The sequence below is a fragment of the Oppia nitens genome, unplaced genomic scaffold (genome assembly GCF_028296485.1).
Source record: "Oppia nitens isolate AA-2021 unplaced genomic scaffold, nextdenovo-longstitch-racon4-pilon3 scaffold2_pilon_pilon_pilon, whole genome shotgun sequence".
NCBI classification, from domain to species: domain Eukaryota; kingdom Metazoa; phylum Arthropoda; class Arachnida; order Sarcoptiformes; family Oppiidae; genus Oppia; species Oppia nitens.
In genome coordinates this window covers 8,543,306-8,567,589 of record NW_026533210.1, presented here as the reverse complement: position 1 = coordinate 8,567,589, position 24,284 = coordinate 8,543,306, and the positions used below count along the sequence as shown (strand labels likewise).

General features: G+C 30.6%; 7 protein-coding genes across 13 annotated transcripts; 2 read left to right on the top strand and 5 right to left on the bottom strand.

Moving 5' to 3' along the window:
• Positions 1–1,159: 1,159 nt before the first annotated feature.
• LOC128956348 (bromodomain-containing protein 2-like) lies at positions 1,160–11,260 on the bottom strand. 7 transcript variants are annotated; one of them, XM_054302068.1, is made up of 16 exons: positions 10,981–11,260; positions 10,628–10,682; positions 8,546–9,412; positions 7,138–7,997; positions 6,947–7,075; positions 5,988–6,675; positions 5,744–5,914; positions 5,315–5,467; positions 5,080–5,235; positions 2,723–2,968; positions 2,472–2,618; positions 2,307–2,402; positions 2,147–2,245; positions 1,872–2,011; positions 1,356–1,793; positions 1,160–1,268 (listed from the first exon to the last, which is right to left on the bottom strand). In XM_054302068.1, the coding sequence occupies exons 3-16, from the start codon at positions 9,228–9,230 to the stop codon at positions 1,203–1,205; spliced, it is 4,074 nt and encodes a 1,357-aa protein (XP_054158043.1). In that variant the 5' UTR covers positions 9,231–9,412; positions 10,628–10,682; positions 10,981–11,260; the 3' UTR covers positions 1,160–1,202. The 7 variants fall into 7 exon arrangements, with proteins under 7 accessions (XP_054158043.1, XP_054158045.1, XP_054158048.1 ...); XM_054302070.1 differs by lacking the exon at positions 10,981–11,260 and having other exon boundaries at positions 8,546–9,219; positions 9,295–9,412; positions 10,628–10,948; XM_054302073.1 differs by lacking the exon at positions 10,981–11,260 and having other exon boundaries at positions 5,988–6,227; positions 6,303–6,675; positions 10,628–10,947.
• A 901-nt stretch (positions 11,261–12,161) lies between these two features.
• Positions 12,162–13,008, bottom strand: LOC128954957 (oligosaccharyltransferase complex subunit ostc-A-like). Its single transcript, XM_054300577.1, has 3 exons — positions 12,708–13,008; positions 12,300–12,591; positions 12,162–12,227 (listed from the first exon to the last, which is right to left on the bottom strand). The coding sequence occupies exons 1-3, from the start codon at positions 12,856–12,858 to the stop codon at positions 12,212–12,214; spliced, it is 459 nt and encodes a 152-aa protein (XP_054156552.1). The 5' UTR covers positions 12,859–13,008; the 3' UTR covers positions 12,162–12,211.
• Positions 13,009–13,138: 130 nt separating this feature from the next.
• Positions 13,139–15,200, top strand: LOC128956214 (WD repeat-containing protein 46-like). The gene is made up of 2 exons (XM_054301902.1): positions 13,139–13,590; positions 13,664–15,200. Exons 1-2 carry the CDS (start codon positions 13,291–13,293, stop codon positions 15,146–15,148), a joined length of 1,785 nt encoding a protein of 594 aa, XP_054157877.1. The 5' UTR covers positions 13,139–13,290; the 3' UTR covers positions 15,149–15,200.
• On the bottom strand, positions 15,186–19,988 carry LOC128956217 (uncharacterized protein C1orf131-like). The gene is made up of 4 exons (XM_054301906.1): positions 19,941–19,988; positions 15,648–15,809; positions 15,444–15,568; positions 15,186–15,345 (listed from the first exon to the last, which is right to left on the bottom strand). The coding sequence occupies exons 1-4, from the start codon at positions 19,956–19,958 to the stop codon at positions 15,216–15,218; spliced, it is 435 nt and encodes a 144-aa protein (XP_054157881.1). The 5' UTR covers positions 19,959–19,988; the 3' UTR covers positions 15,186–15,215.
• Positions 16,834–18,160, bottom strand: LOC128956215 (sterol carrier protein 2-like). Its single transcript, XM_054301903.1, has 2 exons — positions 17,131–18,160; positions 16,834–17,053 (listed from the first exon to the last, which is right to left on the bottom strand). Exons 1-2 carry the CDS (start codon positions 18,158–18,160, stop codon positions 16,836–16,838), a joined length of 1,248 nt encoding a protein of 415 aa, XP_054157878.1. The 3' UTR covers positions 16,834–16,835.
• Positions 19,989–20,200: 212 nt separating the features above from the next.
• Positions 20,201–21,594, top strand: LOC128956022 (ubiquitin carboxyl-terminal hydrolase isozyme L5-like). The gene is made up of 4 exons (XM_054301703.1): positions 20,201–20,438; positions 20,537–20,600; positions 20,666–21,344; positions 21,433–21,594. Exons 1-4 carry the CDS (start codon positions 20,351–20,353, stop codon positions 21,592–21,594), a joined length of 993 nt encoding a protein of 330 aa, XP_054157678.1. The 5' UTR covers positions 20,201–20,350.
• Positions 21,595–22,028: 434 nt separating this feature from the next.
• LOC128956021 (A disintegrin and metalloproteinase with thrombospondin motifs adt-1-like) lies at positions 22,029–23,926 on the bottom strand. The gene is made up of 7 exons (XM_054301702.1): positions 23,774–23,926; positions 23,507–23,681; positions 23,051–23,405; positions 22,828–22,983; positions 22,581–22,739; positions 22,303–22,468; positions 22,029–22,166 (listed from the first exon to the last, which is right to left on the bottom strand). Exons 1-7 carry the CDS (start codon positions 23,924–23,926, stop codon positions 22,029–22,031), a joined length of 1,302 nt encoding a protein of 433 aa, XP_054157677.1.
• Between the last annotated feature and the right edge of the window lie 358 nt (positions 23,927–24,284).

Genomic DNA, 24,284 nt, shown 5'->3' with positions numbered 1-24,284 from the left:
AAGTAATTTATATATTATATTTAGATATACAATAATATACTTATTAATTAATTATTATTTAAAACTTGTTACATGTCGTAAAAACAAATGTTTCAAACAAATAATAATAATTTCAAATATCTATATTAAATGCCAACTTTTTTTAATAATATTTGGTTAATTCATTTAAATAACAATATATTTAATTTAAAAATTGAAATGTTGAGAGTAATAATAATAATAATCTATCGATAAATAAGTTACTATATATTTATATTTTTTAATAATCATATAATCAATTAGAGGAGAAATAGGAGACAATATAGAAAAAAAAGTAATAAATTAAATAAAAATGATTTTCCTATTCAATTAAATGATAACAAAAATGATAAAATCATATTAATTAAACTAATAATAATCTGTTATGTCCTAATTGTGATTGCAATTAGTAATATATAAATTAATAACAAGTTTTGTTGTTGTAGTTATTTAAGATGATTTTTGTTTTAATAAACTTTACAATGAATCTTATCTAGTACATTTTACTATTCAACAAATCTCTATATATATTTATCTATCAATCATTTAAACCATATTTTAATTTTTTGAAATAACTTAGAAAATAGATATGAATCATATGTTAAGAGAATATTATTTTATAATTCATTTATATATATATTTTTTAAAAATCAAAACCCCATTACTTCAATATAATGTATACATATATATCTTACAGTATATATATAACATTTAAATAGTTCAATGAAAATTACTTGCATTTTTTTAAATAAAATTGTTTTTTATAAATATATTTTTTTCAATATGAAATTTTTCAAGTATTTTTTAAAAAAATGAGCAAACATACATCATCAATTTTTTTGATTAGTGAACAATTAAATTTTTTCACACATTATTGTTTTTTTTGTAGCATATAATTTGTCATGTAATAATAATGATAATAATAGTAATAATGAGTTCCTAAATTTTATAATGATTTTATGCAATTATTTTATATTTTTCTTTTTTTCATCATATATATTTTATAACAATTTTTTTTAATTAATTAATAATATATATATATATATATTTTTAAATAATGATAATTTACAATGAATGAGACACAAAAATAATAGTATAAAGAAAATAATGAAAGTAACAGAGCAATGCTAGTGTTACCCAAATTCAATGATTTTAAATAATATAATAATATAAAAACAACTAAATCACAACATTTCTTCAAAACTAGCCATCACATCGCTCTGTCGGTTCAAATCGATTTGTTGGGCTCTCTGTTATAATGAAGAAACAAAAAATTCACAAATTGGTAACACATTTCAGTTTTTTTATTTAAACAAACAAATCAAACAAATACTGACCGCTTCTCTCATTCGTCTTTCTTTTTCCTGCTGTCTAAGTCTGTCCCGATCTGATGCAGTCAATGCCACCTGTGATGGAGATCCCGACCCGGAAGCAGGCGATGAATTAGATGATTGATTACGTGAACTGTCTATTTGCTGCTGTTGTGCCTTCCGATGCCTTTCCAGTAGCTCTTCTTCAGCTTTTTCTCGTTGTCTTTCTTTTTCTAATCGGATTCGTTCTCTTTCTTCTCGTTCTTTTTGTGTCCGTTTGAACTCTTGCTGAACAATTAATTGTTTTTGTCGGTCCTGTTTTTCTTTGGCCTGTTTTTTGAATTGTTCGAAACTGTTTTCGGCCGCAACCTTATTGATACGATCACTGCCGCCGCTAGTTGTTTGGCCCAAAGCCTTCCAACCACCCAAACCGCTGGCGCTTTTCGATGCCAACTCAGATGATGCCTGTGATGAAGATATTTACGAGATTAGTATATTTTATTTCGAGAGACAACAATCACATTACGTTTTAACAACACTTACATTGGGTTTCTTGTTGGTCGACGGCATCACAGATGTAGTTGACTGAGACATAGAAACAGATAATGACTTTGAGGACGACTCCTTTTTCTCACCATTTGTCGGTGAATTCATTGCTAACATATCGTAATTCACCGAATTTGCTGTTTTGTTATAAAAATAATAGTTAGTTTTACATCCGATATATTACTAATTGATTAGTTTAGATTGATATGAGCTATAAGTACACATAATACTATGCATTTGTAGTTCATTGTAAGTCAACAACAAAAAGATACCTGAATTATAATCTGAAATATGTCGTGCATTTGACTGTAAATTATTGGCGTTAAAATCATCTTTAATTATTTTTTGTTGGTTTGACAACTGTGTCGACCCTACATTAGCAATTGAAAAATATTAGTTTTCAAGTGAACTAAACAATCATATTTAGAATACCTGTAGGAATAGATGGAGAAGCAAAATGAGATGCGTTGACTTTTGGTGAGTCCCTAATGTTATTGGTTTCTTGATTGGCATTCAATGATATTAGAGCTAATAATTGGAGAAAACCATATTTAATAAAAACATAACAACCTTATCCTACAGTACTACTATGTTTACGTTTAACTGTTGTCGGTGATGGTTGTGTTTGTTGAGCACCTGGAGCAGGAGTAACATGCTTTCGGGTGGGCGCTGCTGTTGCCATAGCTGTCGTCCGTTGCGGTTGTTGAGGAAGGCTTGAATGCGAGGCCACTATTGCTGGTTTTACTGTTGTGGTTGACAATTGTGGACGGAGTGGGTCGGGTCGGCAAAATGGGTAGTAGTATTAGCAAATAGCTAGTCTTAAGAGATCTAAAGAGTCTAAACAATACCTATAGACGACGATACGCCTGAGCTATTGGGAGCGACAGAGTTAGGCAATGGCTGGTTGAACGGCTGACTCCCGAACGCTTTATTTGGCGGCACTTGTGGCGGCTCAAGATTGGCGGTCATTGATTGTTGTTGATTATAGGATTGATTTATGGGAAGAGTGCCGGGAAATGTAGGCGTGTGCTGTGTATGGGGTGCAGTGAACTGACCCATCGTTTTATTTGTGTTGGCCTTCTTTTTAGGTGACTCTGTGTCGGTATAGTATATAGTAGTAGTGTTTTTTCATCAATAATAATCATAATTATTTGTGACACTCTTATGATATACTTTAAGTGGCTATTAGTATTAACAATTGGTTTAATTTATAATTAATTTATTCAATTAGTAAATAACTAAATAATGACATCTCATTTGTTGGTTATCCAAGAGTGCAGTAATTCTGAGAGATTATAGTTTATTATTAAAACAGTTTTAATGTAATAACAAAACAAACAGATTTTTTCGGTAAAACTTTCAAATTTATTGGGTCAACACTTAAATACTTTTTTTTTGAAAAAATTAAGTATTTGTTTTATCGTAAAATTTGGTTTAAAATACAAATTTTTGGGCATTTTAAAAAATCAATGTGTGAAACAATATTTATAATATATAATAATAATGACAAATAAATGACATAATAATATTATTACTCAACGATAGTATGGCTCTTATAAATAAAGCACAATTATTAAATACAAGATTTTTTTAATAAGTTAAATAAAAAATGTATGTATATATATATATATATTTTGATATATATATAAGAAAAATTTGCATTCAATGAACTATTATTTACAAATGATTGATATACTTGTGATAAAATGTAATGACAATCAATATATTTATATATAATTTATAGAGAGCTCTATACAGAGCCACATGATAACTGCCCCATAACATGATTTTATTTTTGCATTTATTTGTTATGTAATTTATAAAATAAATATTTATATAAATGTTTTTTTTAATTATTATTAATTTTTTATATAATTTAAAAGTGAACATAAAGCTTACCATTTATATCTATAATATAGACAAGGCTTTGACTAAAATTATAATAATAATTTTTTTATAAATGCAGCCCAAGAGTGCTCATGTCCTAAAAGGTCGTCCACTAAGTCTAACCGTTTGCTTAAATAATTTCTAAACTCAATTATTATATATACCGGTAATCAACTAAATTATTTATTAGACGCGCTATCCATTCAATAATATATTATGCCATATAAATATTGTAGAAAACATGCTATTTATATGAATAATAATAATTATTATTAGAGTAATACAATAAATGCAAATTTAATTAAACTTTTTAACGAAATCAATAACATATATATATAATATACAGTAAATCAATAGAGATGATGATGATGTTATGTTAATAAAAAAATGAGTTAATAATATGGGCAGTAGTTTTTTAAAAGTATTTAAAATATTTATTATTATATTTACAAATGAAATGTATTTACTAATAAAAATTGCAATTAATTCAGACAATTAATATACAGATGAATCAAATATATATATATATATGATGTTAAATATATATTATATGGACAGTCAGTTTTAAAAGTAGACACTATTTACGGACCCATCAGAACACTGCACTCTCGAACTCAACATTTATTGTGTGTTTTTAATTATATTTAAATAATTATATTAACATTTAATTTGAGAATTAATTTGTTTGTGTGTTAATCATAATTATTTATTTTGCTCTCAATCGGAGATTGATTACAAAAAAGGCGAGTTTTGTGTGATTTTTATCAATGACTGATTCAATGGCTTTTTTGAAAATTTATATACAATTTAAATATTCATGAAAACAAAATTGGTTTTACCCTAACATTTAATCAGACTTTTTGTGTTTTATTTGTATTTTGTTAAAGGCTTTTGTATTGAGATGTTTTTGCGTGACTGTTAAACAGTCAAATAAAAAATAAATTTTTAAAAACGAATGAAATAAAATGAAATTGTTTTGTGAGGTAGAAATTAAAACTTAAAGTCTAAATAAATAGTTAAAACAAAAAGAGAGAGAAAGAGAGATGAATGAACAACAAATTCAATGTTATTTTCATGTCTATGTGTTATTTGTTATCAATTTTTTTTGAAAAATAATGTTAAATGAATGACATGTTATGTATTGAAATTTTTTTTTAACCATTAATATGAAGCAATCATTGAGGAGTTATTATTTTGTTTTTTATAATAATAATGATTAATAAAATGTTGTGACGCTTTTGGTTTTATTTTGTTTGTTTGTTTTTTATCAAATGAGTGACTGAATTGATGTTTTTTGTTCATCACATAGATTCCTAACCTGATTCAGAATCGCTGCTATCACTGGAACTACTGGAACTCGAACTACTGCTACTGTCGCTGTCACTCGAGCTCGAACTGCTGGCACTTAGTCTTGATGTGGGACCGACATCGGCGGCTGCGTGACTGTTCTCAGAATCTGTGAAAGCATAGGGATCTGTATTTCAATAAGTACTTCCAAACCCTCAAAATAAATGTTGGAAAATCCATAAGCTTTAATTAAATATGGATCTAACCTTTTTTGGGCGTCTTCTTGTTGGTGGTACCCAACTGTCCGCTAACATCTTTCAGACGTTTTTCGAGCTCCTGTTTCTTTTTCTCCGTATCCTCTTGTGTTTTGACACTGGCTAATGCAATAGCAGCGGCAGCCGCTTGTTTGTTTTTAGTATCTGTTTAAAAATATTTATAATTATTATTAACAATAATATTATCATTAAAATGAGCTCATTTTTATTTAAAAAAAAATTTGTTGCTAAAGCATGAAACAGACACTCTATTAAAAACAGAGAGATTCTGCGATTAATTAAGCCGTTTATTATTCCCTCAACTGATTATTAGAATTGCATTTTTGATTGAAACAATGCATTCCTGCCCAGCAGAGGGTTGGGGTCATCATCACTCCTACACCTAATATATATATACATTATATATCACATAACACTTACTGTAAGGTTTTCTCGGCTTTTTCCTTAAACAGGTCGCCACATAGCTCTCCAATTCTCTTAGTGTCGACGGTTTTAATGTCTCGAAATCTATTTCTATTTCATCTGGATTTGAATCCCTAAGCGATGGCTCTCGCGATTGAATAATGTGAACAACTTTTCCTAATTTATCACCTGTTCATTGATAACAACAACAAAATCATTAGACATCAATTTGTGAAACAATCAACAACTCAATTGTGAATACCCGGCAATTTATTGATGTCAAGACTGAGTTGTCTTTTCTCATCATAAGACATAGGTTTGGCATTGTCTTCGTCTTCACTTTCATATACTGCCATCATTTTGTTGGCATTCTTTTTATTCACTTTACTACTATTAGATCTCTGTCTTTTTCCCGGAGCAGTCGTTGCTGATTTGTTTTGGGAATTCTGGCCTTTAGATGCAGCGCCGGGCAAGACTTTATTGGCCCCACGCGAGGGCTTACCTATTGGTATATTTGTGTTAATTTCATTGTTTGGGCCGATATTAGTAGTGGAGCCGGCATTTGGACCCGAATTACCGATAAGTGGTATATTGCTTCCGGCAATCAGTGAAGAGCCATCGACAAAGTCTTCCTTCTCTTTTTTGACCTCAACTTTATTGTCGTCTTTATCTTTCTTAGACTTGGTTTTCGGTTTCTTTTCCTTTCGTTTCTTTTTCGACGACTTTTTATTTATACCCTCTTGAGCTAAGAACGCAATCTGTTCCGTCATCTTCTTCAGCTGTTCCTCTAATAACTTTATTTTTTCGGTTCTTTCGTGTTCACTATCACTTTCACTACTCGATGAGCTTGGAGTAGAGCTTCCACTGGAACTGCTATCACTGCTGTCCGATCCACCGGATCCGAGGCCAAGTTCGTCGGGCATCTTTGCCAATCGCATTTCGAATACATCCTAAATAACATCAATAATTATAATTAATAATAATATTATAATTAAATTGAATTAATTTTCATTTTTTAAAAAACAAAATTTGTTGCAAAAGCATGAAACAGACACTCCATTAACAACGAGATTCTGCGATTAATTAAGCCGTTTATTATTCCCTCAACTGATTATTAGAATTGCATTTTTGATTGAAACAATGCATTCCTGCCCAGCAGAGGGTCCATCATCACCATCACCACCACATCTTAAAAAAAACTACCAAAACATTTGGACGCACCTGTAATTTTCTAGCCATGGCTACCACTTCATGGTCCGGAGGGTTATACTTATAGCAATTGGTAAATATTAACCGAACATCAGCTGCAAACTCTTCTGGTCGTCGGTATTCTCTATTATCCATTTTTAACTAAATAAATAAAATTAAAAAAAGTTAAATAAATCATAACTATTAATATAATTCAATAATACCTTTGCTGTTCCCAAATCCATTGGATTCTTAATAATCTCGTGATAATCATGGAGTTGAAGTAATTCAGTGTCGACGGGCTTATAGAAAGGCCAGGCATAGCCGGCATGTTTTTTGGCAAACAACTCCTTCAATATAGCGCTACAATATTTCATCTTTTCGGTCATTTTTCCTTTTTTCGGTTTCGATACGTGTTGTGCGGTGTCGGGTAAGTCTTTTGAGGGTTTCTTTATTGGTCGACCACTCTCTCGACGAGTTGACATCTTTGATGGCTTTGGTTCGCTAACCTGTATATTATAAGCGGATGATATACTTGAGTCTAATGGTGTTGTTGTGTCTGCTTTTCGTTTGACTCCTTTTTTAGGTTTCGACGGACCGGACGAATGAATGGCCGGCATAACAGAGGGTCCACTGTTTCTGAATGATGTGTTTTGAATGTTAGGTGAACTTGTTGTCTGCTGAGGAATGGGTGGAACGGTTGCCGTCGGAAGTGATGTTATGGGTGTCATTCCGTCGACAAATCCGCGCTGATGAGGACCACCACCGGCTGTATGGGTTGAAGTCGTATTAGAGATGGTAGATATGGGCATAAGTTTGTTGATTGAAGTCGTATTAATAATGGGTGAACTCGTATGCATTGGGACGGACACTGAACCTGAATTTGTGACACTAGTCTGGTGGCCGATGGCCGGCGTATTTATCACCGGCTGTTTGGGCGCACCCACAGAGTTCTGCAAAACTGATGACACTGTTGGTGGTGGTAGTGGTGGCTGAGGCTGCTGTACAGCTAATGGCGGGGCAGCGGAAGCACCCGCTTGTGATGCATTTATATTACTTCGGGTCGCTTGAAATGAAGCGGCGCCTATAGTCAGGTCAAAAACGGGTCGCAAAAAAAACAGGGGATTTGCAAAAACCAATTAGTTTTTCTTAATATATATATATATGGAAAACAATTGTGTAATTCATTTATATATAAATTTTAATCAAATTTTTTTGTTTATATTTCACTCTATTATCCAATATTATGGCGCTATTAGTCTAAAACTATTTGTTAGTCAACAGTTCACTAATACACTTAGTATTAGAGTATTCATAACATAGAGAGGGGGAGGGGTTTGACCTATGATTATGTAATCTATTGACTAACTAATAGTGGGTTTTCCCCCAAATATATTGTACAATAATATCCGAAACACTATTATTGTGTCACATATTCACACCTCTTATCTATCATATGTTATATATATATATATAACTAAATCAATAATAATAAGATATTTTATCAACAAATCATAATAAAAAACATATGATTTGTTGAAACCAAGTATTAATATATTTATAAATAAATATATATATATTGTATAACTGTTAGTGAAAAACATATGATAGTAGTAGTAGTAGTAGTCATACCTCTGCCTCGGGGACCACCCTTTCCTTTGCCTTTCTTTCCCTTTGCATTCTTAACTGAAGGCATAGGTATTTCTGTTTCTTCGACGGGTATATTCTGTAATCTTTGTTTGAAATCCCTTTCGACGGACTGAGCCATTAGGACAACATCTTCGCCGGGTTTGTTATAATGATAACAATTGGCAAACATCTGATTAATATCATCGATACATTCATCAGCTGAATAGTACCAATAGTTTTCCAATCGTTTCTTAACTGTTCCCAAATCCATCGGTTTGGTAATAATCTTATAATAGTCTGGTAGTCTTAGTTTGATAGAGTCGACTGGTGTATGGAATGGCCAGGCGTAGTGGTGCTTCCAGACTGATTTCATTACCACTTTCAACAGGAACTGTAGTTTATTAGTATTTCGGCGCTTTTTGTTTGGTCCGGGAATGAATGGCGGCTGAACCATACCATTGACCGGCTCTAAAACCGGCGAATCGACATCGGGTTCCGATTTCACTGACACAGACATCATATCTTTTTGTTGAGAATTAAAACTGTTTGGTTGTTGTTGTTGGGATTGCTGTTGAGTGCCAATCATCGGTACGGTCGGTGCATTCATCGCTAGATTAGGCGCCGATACAAAGCCTTTGACAATGTTTTGCGCCGACGACTCTTGTGGTCCGCCCATCCTTTTGGTCATATTTATATGACAGTTAGTAAAGCAAACACATTTGAGTGATCACTTTTTTTTGTCAAATTCATACCCGGCCTCCATTGAAACGATTCAATAGTGTCTCTATTGACTTAAACCGACAATCACTGATGGCATACATACATACAGACAGACAAGCGATCAGAGTTTATCACACATTCAATAGGTGTCTGTAAGCAAAAAAAAATCATATTTTAAAAATAAAATACATATTTAAGTAATTATTTCAAATCAATGCCAAACACCATCACTATTGTTGTCTCACTTTTTTTAAAAGAAGTCATTTAATGTCTTTAACTGATCCCAAACAGTATTAAACACAATGTCTTTGATAAAAGGGTGTATAAATATATATATGATAATTATGTATATTACTAATAAACTATTAAAAACTAATAATATATGTAAATTTTTGTGATTTAAATGTGTTTTTTGTTTCAAAAATAAATAAATTAGTTTATGATATATATATAGAAAAAATGGTGTGTAAAACAATGTGAAAAACAATAGGCAATATTAGAGGTTATTAGTCGATATATTGAGCACATGTATGTATGGCACACACACACACACACATACATACACACAGATAGGAGTGTGCCATTCATGTATTGGCGCCCATAAACATGGACTGCCCTCTATTAGTGCATTTTAAAGTGTATATAACGTATAGCAACGTTTTTTTCAATGGATAATAATTAAATCAAAAAAAAATTCAAAATCAATAATTCAATTTTTTTAATCATTAAAATAACTTTTTGCATACAATTTACATATAATAAAAAATATCAATAAATATATATTATTAGCTATTAGTTTACAAAAGTAAATTGATTTATCTATCTGTCTGTAAATTGGCCTCAAATCTGATGCAATGCCGAGCAAACTATCGGTTAATAAACCCCTAATTGTTAGCCAATTGTCAAACTATATTCATCTACTAAATAGATGGTCAATCAAATGGCCAGTTATGAGATTATAATTAAGAGGACAGAGCCGGCAGATAGTTGTGTTGTGTGTGCACTCAAATAACATGTGATTATATCATATATAAGAATATAGTGTGATATCAATTAGGTATTCATATCATATCATTATAGAGATATATGTGTTAATCATATCAATCAATCGATTTTTTAGGTATTACTAATCATTTTGTCGGCGATCATTAGGCCCGTCCACTTGCCGTCGGGTGTCTGTTAGTGAGTGTGTATGTACTGTGAGGACAACAACAATAATGGCTGGCCTTGAAGTGAGTCACTGTGTGTTTGTATGAGGACTGGTGGTTGTAGTATATATGGTCACCGACTACACTACACCACTGGTTTAGATCGGATCGGGGTTTATATATATATCATATAACTAATCAAATCAAATGGTTAGACCTCTTAATGATGAAGTAGTCGAGCCGTTAAATGGCTGGCAATGATTGACTGACAGCTAAAACACATATTATTATTATTAGTAAATTCAGCACAAAATTGTCATCACATTCAACACAACCAACAATACATATACTCTCTATACATAACCAATGCTATGCTATGCCTATGCTATGGGTTTTAGTAGAGGGCTATTGGGCTCTCATTTATAATATACAGTATATATAGTTGTATTGATGGCTCAGTTAGACAGACATTATAAACAATATGGAGTCACAAAAACAGTGCACTGACTCACACATACACACAGTGAACAACAACACTACCGGTGAACATAACAGCTCATACAAACATACCGGCGCTCATTGGGTTAAATACATAGTCACGTGGTTTAGCCATTATGTCGACATTTCCAATGGTTTTTTTGGTCACTTAGTTTGGTCACTATCGGTCGGTTTAGGCATACAGTTAGGCCAGTAATGTCCAATATAGTACTTAAGACATGATATCCCCGACCAAATTACGGCTAATATCGGGCCAGTTATCTAAAACCCAGTGCTCACTAGTGAGCACTGCTTTCCTACCCCCAGACAACTAGTCTGACTGAACAGTCAGGGCGTATAAACAGTCGACTAAACAGCCAATTCATACCATACATATCGATACCAATAGTCGACACAATACTATTGGTTGGACATTACAGTCGATCATGTGATCAGTCATTTAATTTGTATTTTTTTCAAAAAAAATTGTATTTTATATTTTTGACAATCAATTGTTACAATCAATTATATATAATTAATTGATTGATTTAACCGATTATTGCATTGTTTGATAACTGGTTTATAATTAGTTGTAATTTTTTCTGTTCAATAGTTAATAATAACCAATTTTTTTTAGTTAAATGATTATAGAAAACTTTTTTTTGGGAGTAATTTTTATACTACCGGTACTTTCAAAAAATAAATAATGGATAAACTTTTTTTTTGTTTGTTTTTAAATACACAACATTTTTATGGCAATTTATTAGGTGTTTTGACTAATCTACTAAATCCACTATAAGTTAACACTTAAGTAGCACTTGTAGTTAAACAACTAACCAATGTTTTAAAGTTTAGGAATATTATCGGTTATATAGACATTATAACACTATATGTGTTCAAAAAAGTTTTACCGTAAACTAAAAATAATATATAAGTTAGGATTAATTAAGTTTTAAAAATTATTAAATATTAACAAAAAAAACAATTTTAATAAATAATTTAAAGTATACCTGTATATTTTTTGAATAAACATATCCGGGTATATTTGTAGTCAGTTTTTATTGGATATCTAAATCTATCATGTTTTTTTAATTATAAATATCTATACACTTTACATTTATTAGATAAATAATTTTATTTATTTTTTTTTAAAAATCAATTCAAATAAGTTATACAAAAATTATTAGTATTTTAAAAATGTTTTATTTAGAAAAATTTACATAAATAACTAGTTATTACAAAAAAAAAAAAAAAATAAAACAAAACATTTAAAGCTATCGCCGACCAACAAAAAAAAATTTTAATTAAAAAAATATCGATAATTTTAAAGCAAATATCCACTGAAAAAAACAAATAAGAAAAAATTAATAAATCATTAATCAATTTCGGTGTTAAAGTTATGGCACACTTACGGCAACTTCATCCTCATGAAGACCCAAGTGGTCAGAAACGAGACAATGATTAATATGAATCCAATCGATATCAATAAAATACGGTTCAGTTTCGGTGTAATCGGATTGTGTGTATTGTCTAATATGACAAACCCGAGACCACCCATTGTGAACAACAGACTTGAGGCCAGTCCTTCCATAATGTACTGACCGTTTACCCGGTATGGCATGAATGCCACGGGCCGTGAATGACCCGATTCATCGACTGTTGATCCGATGGACGGCGGTTCGACAATAACATCATAGATAATGCCTAATAATTGTAAAATAGGATACAAAAAGTTTTTTAAAAAATAAGTTATGATTGGCAACCAATTGGTTCATCAAATTTTTGAAGATATAATTGATAGCCGCAGCCGAAGCACTTACCGCCGCAGACCAGAAAATATGAAACCAAAACAAACGAATAGACAACCATCGGTGACGGCTGTTTGATCCACGACGGCTTCTTTAGTTTCAGATTGGGAACCGATAGCAGAGCATAGGGTATGCCATACACTGACTCTAACATCGATGTCATGATTGTTGTTATGTTGTTATCACCTGTTAATTGATTGATGGATATGAACTGATCCAACAAATTAATTGATAATAATATCAACAAATGAGTGCCAAATCACTCAAACATTAAGTGTTTTGTAAACATAAATACTGTTTAAATACATGTGGATTATGAGTCATTCATATATGCTGTTATGTTATTCATAGACAAACAATCAGTCAATACTGTAGTTTATTACATACAGACAGTGGTTACACTTTATTGGGGGCCATAATGGCTGTACATATTGTGTAACATTATTTGTGTGTGTAATGACTTCCACTAATATAAAATGCAATAAACATGTGTTTAAAATAAATAGAAAATTATTATTAAATTAAATACAAAAAACATTTTGTTTGACAAATTGATTGACAAAGACATCCATCGGAGAGATATTGAAGACGACTAATGGATTCAACGAAACAGAAGAAGACTATGCGTTACTTTGTCGACAAAGTAGGCGCCGATGGTATTGATGTCAATGCATTGATGATGAATGAATCGATGACGACTTTGGCGGATGAGATCAGCGGTGGCGGCGACGGTGGTAATGATGATCTCAAGAGGTCAATGAAGAAGAAGAATAATAATAAGGTTGTCAACGAATGGAAAGACCCTCAGAAGCGAGTCCAGAGTGTGTTCGCCAACAATAGGTTTGTCGGCAAAGATAAACTGATGAAATACGAGCGAAAAAGTCGCGTCAATTCAGTAATTAATATTATCTATTAATTAGATCTTATATTTTGTTTTTTCATTAATGATTATCTCTTTCTTTGTTCAGCGTTTGGCCACAAAATACCAAAAACATCGAAAAAGAATTCGAAATGAAGAAGAAAAACGTCAAAATAGTATCGGTTTTGCCGCGAGATCTGAACTTTTGTTACCCGAAACGAGCGGCTATTTAGAGGCCGATGATAATGAAGAGACGTATCAGATTACACAACGAGAAATTGTCGACTCTATAGACATAACGAGTGCCACCAAACACTTTGACTTGAATTTGGACCAATTGGGACATTATTTTATAAATTATTACCGAAATGGTCGCCAATTGCTACTTGGTGGTCAAAGAGGTCACGTTGCGGCCATTGATTGGATTACCAAAGAATTGATGTGTGAATTCAATGTCCAGGAGTCCGTTCACGACGTCCATTGGCTGCATATGCCGACGCTGTTTGCTGTCGCCCAAAAAGATTGGGTCCACATCTACGACAATCGCGGCACACAAATACATTGCATCAAAAAGATGTATCGAGTCTACAAACTAGACTATCTTCACTATCACTTTCTACTTGTGTCCGTTTCGGACAACGGTTTTATCTCATGGCTGGACGTTTCAACCGGCCAAATGGTCGCATCGACAAAGATGAAGATACCGCGCGTAACAGCCGTAAAACACAATCCGTATAACGCTATCGTTGCCACTGCACATCCAAACGGAACCGTTGATATGTGGTCACCGAATCAAAAGGAAAAAGTCGTATCAATGTTATGCCACGGATCAGCTATTCGGGACATTGCTTTCGACTGCGAGGGACAATATATGGTCAGTGCTGGTGTCGATCGGACAATGAAAGTCTGGGACATCAGAAACTTTAAATGTTTGAATTCGTTTCGCTTGCGATCAATGCCATCAAATCTCGATGTAAGTCAACGAGGATTTGTTGGCGTTTCTGTTGGCGATGTTGTCGAAGTTTATAACAACTGTTTCAGACAAACACTTCCAACTGCTCCCTATATGAGACACCGATTTGCTGCTCACGTATCCGATCTGGAGTTCTGTAATTTTGAAGACATTCTCGGTGTCGGACATAAAGATGGGTTTACTTCTCTGATAATTCCTGGTTCGGGTGAACCAAATTTCGATGCACTCGAAGCCAATCCTTACATGACTTCATCGCAACGCAAGGAAATGGAAGTAAAGGCATTGCTGGAGAAGATACCGTCTGAATTGATATCATTAGAGCCTAACATCTTGGGTCAAGTGGACAAGGAATCGCTGAAGAAACAGATGGAAGACAAGAAAGATGTTAAATATGTTAAACCGAAAGATATTGAATTCGAATCGAAACCAAGAAAACGAAGACAAAAGACTGCGAAGAAAGAAAAAATTAAGAAAGGATTAAATGAATCCGAGAGACAACAAAAAGTTAGAGATATTGTTAGACAAAAAACAAGTGATGACAACAAACAAGATAATGAAGACACTGGTAATCAAAAGTCTCTCAATGTGTTGGACAGGTTTAAGTCGAAGACTAATTTTTAGAAATCAATTTATTTTATTTTTAAATAAACAAAAAATACTTATAATAATAAAACAAAACAAAAAATTATCATTTTTTACGACGCGATGACTTGATTTGCTTTTTATCCACAAATTGGACGCCATTTCTGTATTTTCCGATCTGATAGTCAAAACCTTTTACATCATTTGGATTTTTAGTTGATTTCAATTTCTTTTTCCTGGAAATTAAGACATTTAGATAAAAAAAAACAACAAATTTAATATTATCAAAGATTATTGGATCAAATGATATGGATCTCTATGGATGGTCTCTCACTTATAAATGCTTGTCTTGTGTGACATTTGTGTGCTTTGCTGCTCTTTGTCTTCATTTTGTTTACGTTTCTCTGCTTTTCTTTCTTCTGTCAATTGCTTATAGTTCTTGTTTTTGCCTTTTCGTGCCTTAATATTTGATTTATATAAAAAAAACAATAAAATATTTAATTTAACGGTAATTGTGATCAATTGTGACCATACATACAACGGCACCGAGACTTATGGCGTGAGCTATTTTGGCCTCTCGTTTATCGGTATGACTTAAACCGGAAATACCAAACTTGAAGACCTCATGTCTGGCCTTTTCAAAGTCAAACTCATTTGATTTGTTTGTTTCTAATTTGTCAATCGTTTCGCGATATGTTTTCTAAATATACAGATAAATACATATATATTTAAATTTATTATTATTTTTGTTTTTAATTTTTACAATAATTTAGTAATAAATTTGTAATGATTTAAATGATATGTCAAAAATCGTGTCAAATAATGACTTTATTTCTATAATAAATTATTTTTATAACTTTTTTGTTTAAGTAAAATACCTGTACAGTAGTGTATATAAAGGTATTATATAAAATACTATACAATAGACACTAAGCCTACTGTATATATCAAATATTGTCTAAAATCTTATTTTTGTTTCAATATAATAATAATACAATAGTAGAGGAAATAAAATCTTAATATAATTTAAGTGAAAACAATAATCTTTTTTTTAAAAAAACAAATAAATTTCACACCAAACAAAACAATAAGTTTTTGCACCTAAAATATACAATAAATCCATTAAAACCACTATTAATAGTTTAATAGTGATATACAGTATTTTATTTTTGTTAATCAACTCATTTATAACTATTATATCTATACACAAAAAAATTGTTGACACACTTTTTTACTTTAAAAAAAGCAGTATAAAGTACACACAATTCCCAATAATAATAATTATCAATTTGTCAAAAAAAATATTGATAAATATTATATTCATTTTTAGTCAATTAAATTGAATAAATTTTCAACAAAATAATAATAACATAAAATTCCCCAAAAATATAATATATTATACATTACTAATTATATTAAAAGATTTTATTAAAATTTATTTAAATACGCTAAAATTAATTATAGTTTAAATAGTTTTTAAATAAAATATAATCAGATTATCCATATGTAAAAAATATAACATTATATTAAAAAACAATTTTAAATTAGATTTAATAAAAAATTGATAAAAATTTAACAACTAATCTACTAAAATTCTAATATAGAGTTTTTAAATAAATAATTTCGATAATTCATATCGAAATATGTCTAAAAAAAACAATTGATATCAAATATTAAACAATTTAAATGTTGTTATTTTTTTGTAAACTATATTTTGCCAATAAGTTTAAAGTTTAGAAACAATTGCTTTATTATTATTTGGCGCAAATCCCAGCCTATAAATGGCCACAACTACGGCTCCGCCGAGACCTATATTGTGCTGTAGTGCTAACTTGGCTCCGGGCACTTGCCGGGCACCGGCCATATTCCTTAATTGCCAGCTTAGTTCCGTACACTGTGCTAAACCTGTAGCACCCAATGGATGACCTTTGCTTAGTAAACCACCTGTTTTTTAATATTATAAACATTATAACCATTAGATCAGTTGAACACCTGAATTAACTCTGTATGAGATAACTGACCGCTCGGGTTAATCACATATTTTCCTCCATAAGTATTCTGATTGTTGTCCACCAAATCCTTGCCCTTTCCTATCGGACACAAACCGAGTGCTTCATAAGTAATCAGTTCGTTAGCCGAAAAACAATCGTGTAGTTCAACAACATTGATGTCGTCGGGTGTGACACCAGATTCGGCAAACGCTTTTTCGGCAGCCAGTCTGGTCATATCGAAACCGATCAGTTTAATGGCCGATTTGTCATCGAAAGTGGACGGCGTATCGGTCAACATTTGCATCGACAATATCTCGACCGCCTGATCCATCAGATTGTTTCGTCTGACAAAATCCTCAGAAGCCAGTATAGCAGCGGCCGAACCGTCCGAAGTCGGACAACACTGATATCGAGTAAGAAAGTCATAGACTTTTGGCGAATCCAATACCTCCTGTAGTGTATGTTCTTCACGAAACTGTGAGTTGGGATTATTTACTGAATGTTTATGATTTTTGACGGCAATCTTAGCAAAATGTTCGGGTCGTGTGCCGTACCGATTCATATGCTCTTTACCGGCCTCACCAAACATCTGGGCAGTGATGGGCGCCGCCTCTATGCCGTACAACTCGTAATGTAGGTTAACATGACTTTGCATTGGATTCATACGATCCTTATATTTTGAAGACAGAGCTCCTCTTTCCATCTTTTCAAAGCCGACGGCTATAGTGCAGTCATGTAGACCACCGGCGATCATATTTTTGGCCAAATACAGTGCCGACGAACCAGTCGAACAGTTATTATTGACGTTAACAATGGGAATGCCAGTCATACCGATTTCGTACAGTGCCTTCTGGCCACTGGTTGAGTCACCGAACACATAGCCGACGGCAGCAAATTCAATGTCCGAGTATTTTAGTCGGCAATCGTCGAGTGCACTGTTGACCGCTTCGTTGACCATTTGCGGATAGTCTAACAATTTGTTGGCACCGGGCCTAACAAATCGGGTCATTCCCACCCCCACCACAAATACTCGCCTGCCTTTTGCCATTGATTTAGACATTTATTTTCAATTCATACATACATATGATAATTATTTTTAATAATATCATATATTTTAATAATTTAATTAAAAATACATTTAATAATTGTTGTCGATATCAATCACTTCCTCGTCACACAAAAAAAACTCAAATCAATCACTCAATATATTTGCAAATCATTTCACAAAAATTATTTTGTGTCCCAAAAAATATATTAACTATTTATAACATCAATTAATAAAAATAACAACAAAATTTCAGAAAACTATTTAACTAAAAAAAATTAAATAAATAAAACATAAAAACAGTTTCATATAACTTGAGAAAAAAATCTGGTATAAAATTAATGGATTCAATTGAGTGATAATTTTTAGTTTTTTATTTCTTTCAAAAGATACACCACATCGTCAACAATAACAACAACAACTGAACCCAAGTGTCAACTCCTGAACAACAAATCCCTCCCCAAGAGGTAAGTCTTCAGTGCTTTCTGTCAATAGTTTTGCACCAATTATTCAATCAATTCATACCCTCTCTAAACCATAGGAACAACTAATGGACAGATAAAAACCGGATCTATTGAGTGATACACAAAAAAATTGCTAAAAAACTATTTATTTAAATAACAGTTATTTAATAAACAATTTTTTTGTTTATATATTTTCCCATTTATCATAAATAAGTTTCACTTAATATTTAAATTAATATTTGTTTTTAAATTATACAAATATTTTAGATTATATTATTTATAATAAAATATTTTAATTATTTTACATATAAAATTATTAACAATTTTTTTTAAAGTTAATAATTATAAATTTATTTGTTATAAATTATATAATTAAATGTATGTAAAGTATATCTACTTTATATTTAATGATAACTTATATATAGAAATATTTCACAGAAAATAAGTAATAATTTAATTAACAAATAGACATAAATTTAACATTTTTGCCAATAATAGAAAATATTTTACTTTCTATAACTTTATTACTTTTCAAATAACTGCCGACTATTTTAAGGGTCAATCTATTGACTTAAATCCCTATATAAGGGATAGCACTGACCATACCTTTTATGCTTTGATATGCCAGTGCTTACGACTGCAACATATTAACTACAAATGTATAACAAATTCATAATTAAATAAAATAATAATTTTAAAATACAATGAGTTTTTTAATGTATTGGTGCGCCTAATAAACAATTGCCGTAAAACTCAACTAATGTTTTACATGTATATTAATAGAAACTAAAATAAAATAATAATTTCATTATTTTATACCAACAAATTATATTATAGTTATTAAACTTATCTTTAATTTATCGTAACTATCAAATCAATCGCAAGTTTTTACAAACAACAAAAAATTATTTAGATTTAAGTCATAAAAAACAATAACTATTTAATATTATTATTATTATTTAAAAGTTTTTCATTCAATAAAGTTATTATTATTATTTAAATTAATCGATGCGTTAAAACAAATGTATTGTTATATTGATATTAAGTTTTTTTTATTTTAAAAAAATAAATATGATTTATGATATTAATTGATGTCAATATTCAATTGTCAGTTTCAATTTTATCATCAATTCAATCAAATAAATAATATATCAATAATTTACGAAACAATTAAATTGAATTTGAAATTATTATTTTTTTTTTTGATATTTGTTTAGACAAATAATTAATTTCCAACAAAAAAATATGAATAATTAAAAATGTGATAATTTTTTTTTGAATTAAAAAAAATATATGAAAAATAAAAATATTTTTGTTTGTTTGAAACATACCTTTAATTTCCAACTCATTGCTGGTATTTGATTGTATTTATTATTAATCACTAATAAACTATTAATAAAAAAAAAGTTTTTTTTAATCACAATTAAATCAAACAATTGTAATAAAACATCAAATAATTAACAAACAATTGATTTTTTAAATTCAATTATTATTCAAAAAACACATTCAAAATATTGAAATCACATGTGATTTAAAAAATTTATTGACATTTAATGCAAAATAAAAGTAATATTAATATCAATAATACGAGTCATTCATATATAACGTTACAGAAAAACAGTTTATATTTAATTTTCAAATCATCTATTGTTTGGCGAAGACATTACACATCAGTTTATACATACATTTCCATCAAAAAAGATTTGGATTCAATTGTCGGACAATTTTAGTGACAACACTGATGGCTGAACCACATCATCACAGCGCCGGCGACTGGTGTCTCATTGAATCGGATCCGGGAGTCTTTACCGAATTGATCCGCGGTTTTGGTAATTATAATAATTTGATGATAAAACTGATGACTCAGACAGAAATTAATTGTTTAATTTTATTGTCCACTTCTTCTTCATATTATTCTTCTTCAAAGGTGTCAATGGTGTTCAAGTGGAAGAATTGTATTCATTAAGTCCCGATTGTTTTGTTAACTTAAAGTAATTGATTGATCCATTTAATTGACAAATCAATAAACTAATTGTTTGTTTAATATAATTAACAGACCAATTCACGGATTGATATTCCTCTTCAAATGGATGCCATCGACCGAACCGGAGGGAACTGTTGTCGATAGTGATAATATATTCTTTGCCAAACAAGTGATCAACAATGCCTGCGCTACTCAGGCCATCATCAATATATTGTTGAACTGCAAACACGACGACATCCAATTGGGTCAAACACTGACTGATCTGAAAGAGTTTATCCAGAATTTTGATCCGACAATGAAAGGCCTGGCACTGAGTAACTCGGATATCATTAAACAGGTCCACAATTCGTTCGCCAGACAACAGATGTTTGAATTTGAAGTACAAAAGGCACAGAAAGATGACGATGTGTTTCATTTTATATCCTATTTGCCCATCGATGGCCATCTGTACGAGTTAGATGGTCTCAAATCGGGACCGATACTGTTGGGTGACATTCCCAACGGTACCGATTGGATTGATACGGCCCGACCGCACATCGAAAAACGTATGCAAAAGTACGCCGAAGGAGAGATACATTTCAATTTGATGGCAATCATTAGCGACAAGAAAATGCTTTACGAAAAACAATTACAGACACTTCAGTCGCAAATTGAAAACGGAAACTCAATGGACACCGATTCGGCTGAGATCGAGATCACTCAACTAAAGTCGTTGATTGCCGAAGAAGAGACTAAACTAAAAAGATATAAAGTAAATGTCAATTAATTACTTAGTTTTTGTTGTAGTTGTTGTCGTAATAATTGTATAATTAATTATTTTTTTTATAAAATATTAATAGATAGAAAACATTCGCCGCAAACATAATTATTTGCCACTAATTATGGAGATATTGAAGACATTGGCTCAAGAGGGAAGACTTACAGAATTGGTTGAAAAGGCTAAACAAAAAGCCGTTCAAATTAAGAAAGTCAAAGACGAAAAAAAATCACAGAAAACATAATAATTAATTAATTAATTTTATTAATTACCATGAATTGTAATTTTCTTATAGTGATGATCCCATACAATCCTGATTATTATTATTATATTTTCAGTAATTATTTAAAATATTAAAATATAATTTTTAGATTTTATATATATATATAAATAATTTATTTCTCGAAAATAATAAAAATTTTTAATGGAGATATGTGAAAATCCAAGATAATAAAAATAATTTATATCATTTTTTTTTATAAAAAAATAAACAATATGATTTTAAATATATACATTAATTTATATTATTAACTAAATTATTTAAATTACCGAACCTAAGCTATATACCGGTATATAAAATTATACAACACCAGTTTTAGCAATAAAATTATATAATAATAATAATAATAATAATAATAAAATCAATAAAACAAAGAGATAACCATATAATTGATATATTTAATTTGGATCAATTAGAAAACGTTTACAGATATCCTGATTGCATATCCTATTGGGACCGCATGTCGTTCCCTCAAAAGCACCGATTGTTGAAAATGTAAAGAAATTGTTTGAACACTTGAGTTTCAAACATACATTCTAAGACAATAATCAATTTAATTATCAATAAAAAGTTAGCAAATTATTTATTTAAATAAAAAAAATTATTATTTTTTTAAAGATCTTATAAGCAATTACCGGTAATTGTGTGATAAATAGATTACAAAATACAAACCTCATTATCGGAGTCCATGTTTTCCGAAAAATTTGGTCCGAAAATAAGTTTGCACTGTTGGTCAGCTGTCCATTTCTGGCCGGGATATTTCAACGATTTGTTAGTTATGTCCAAATCTGGACTGATTGCGGCCACTTGTAGAGCTAAACATGCTATGCTATTATCGCTAAACAGATTTGTTTAAAACATAAATTAGACATCAAATTTATGAAAAAAATATATCAAAATAATTGCAAAGTTTGTTTTTATATTAATTAATATTAATAATGATAAAGTACTTATAGCGTGCCAATGATATCAAATGCAATCTAATGGCTTTTATACTACACGGAGACCATCGGGTTTTACCGGCGCTGACCGTCGGCGACATTATATAACTATTTCTATCGCACATTTCCGATGAATAATTTGTAGCGCCGTCATGATAGGCACCCATACTTTTTTAAATCCAAACAAACAAAAATAATTGGAAATAACTTACCGGTAAATAAATAAAATGATTAAAAAATATTTTTTTTTAGATACTTGTGCCCAAATTCATGAACCAGTGTACGCATCGATTGGTATCCGTGAGCCGATTCAACAATCATACAACTGTATATATCGCACAGCCTCTTGGTGTAGGCCAGTCCTAATACACTGCTGGAAAACCTGCTGTTTTCTACCCACCACTGATTTGAACTATATATAAATACATTAATTAATTACATAAATTAATTAAAATACAATAATTAATAATATTAAGCACCCGGCAAAAAATACATTGACATTGGATTCCTCATTAATTTCAGCCCATTTACATAAATCCCATAAATAAGGTCTAATATTAGTATTCAATTGATTGAAGGGTGCAATTTCAAAGTGTCGGATAACTAGATTAATACGGATGTGTCGCATGAGATTCGGTTGTCTTAACTGTTTCTCAAGATATGCCATATGAAGTACAACAAACTGTTTGGCCTGATTTAGATTGGATCGGAACCGGTATTTGAACAATGATTGATCCAAATAAACCGCTACTTTGATAAATGCTTCGCCAAAATCAATGTCCGGTTCGTCGGGTATTTCACTTCTGAAGACAGGATTTAGCATCAAATCTAACTCTTCAAATGTTTCAAACAAACAAAATGTTATTTTTTTAATAATTAGCCTAAAATTTGCATAACTTTTTAAACAAAAATAAATAAATAAATGTAATTTTTACCAGAAATTTGATTTCCACATTTCGGTTCATCCGTTACTTGAGTTACTTTGTCGATGACATACCATTTTTTGGATCTCTTCGAGCGTCGTCTGGCTTTTGTTGACCACAAACTGACATTTGAAACACTTGTTTTGTCAATTGAATATAATTCATAATCAATTTCAAAGATACCACTCTGAATGGTTCAAATGATATTTAAAAATTAAAATTTATACTAAATTAATAGTTATATAAATTACTATTTTATTATCTTATTTTTTATATTACCAATTGATGATAATTATCATCACTATAATCATCACATATAACCAAAATTGCATTTCCTCTGTATTGGCCATTGATGACGATATTGCCGCCAACCAGACAATCATTGTCAAGTATTTCGACATTTTTGCTAAAATTTAGCGTATAATTTGACATCAATATAGTTATCTGAAAATTATTGTCGTCGACAACACTTGTCAATTGAATCAATTTATTTGATTTATTTAATGAATTAATAATATCGATAGTGACAATTGATTTATCAAAATTGATGCAACTAATTTTAATTATTATAAAAATAATCAATAAATAATAAAATATCACAAAATCTGTCATTTTTGTAGTGTATTTGTGTCTTAGTTGATGATATTTGAGACAATTTATTATCACACTATGAAATATGATATTATCATTATTGTATTAGTTATTAATTACTTATATATATTTACATAAAAATATTTTATATGATACATATTAAATCCTTATTCATTATTTTTTTTTAAAAAATATATTA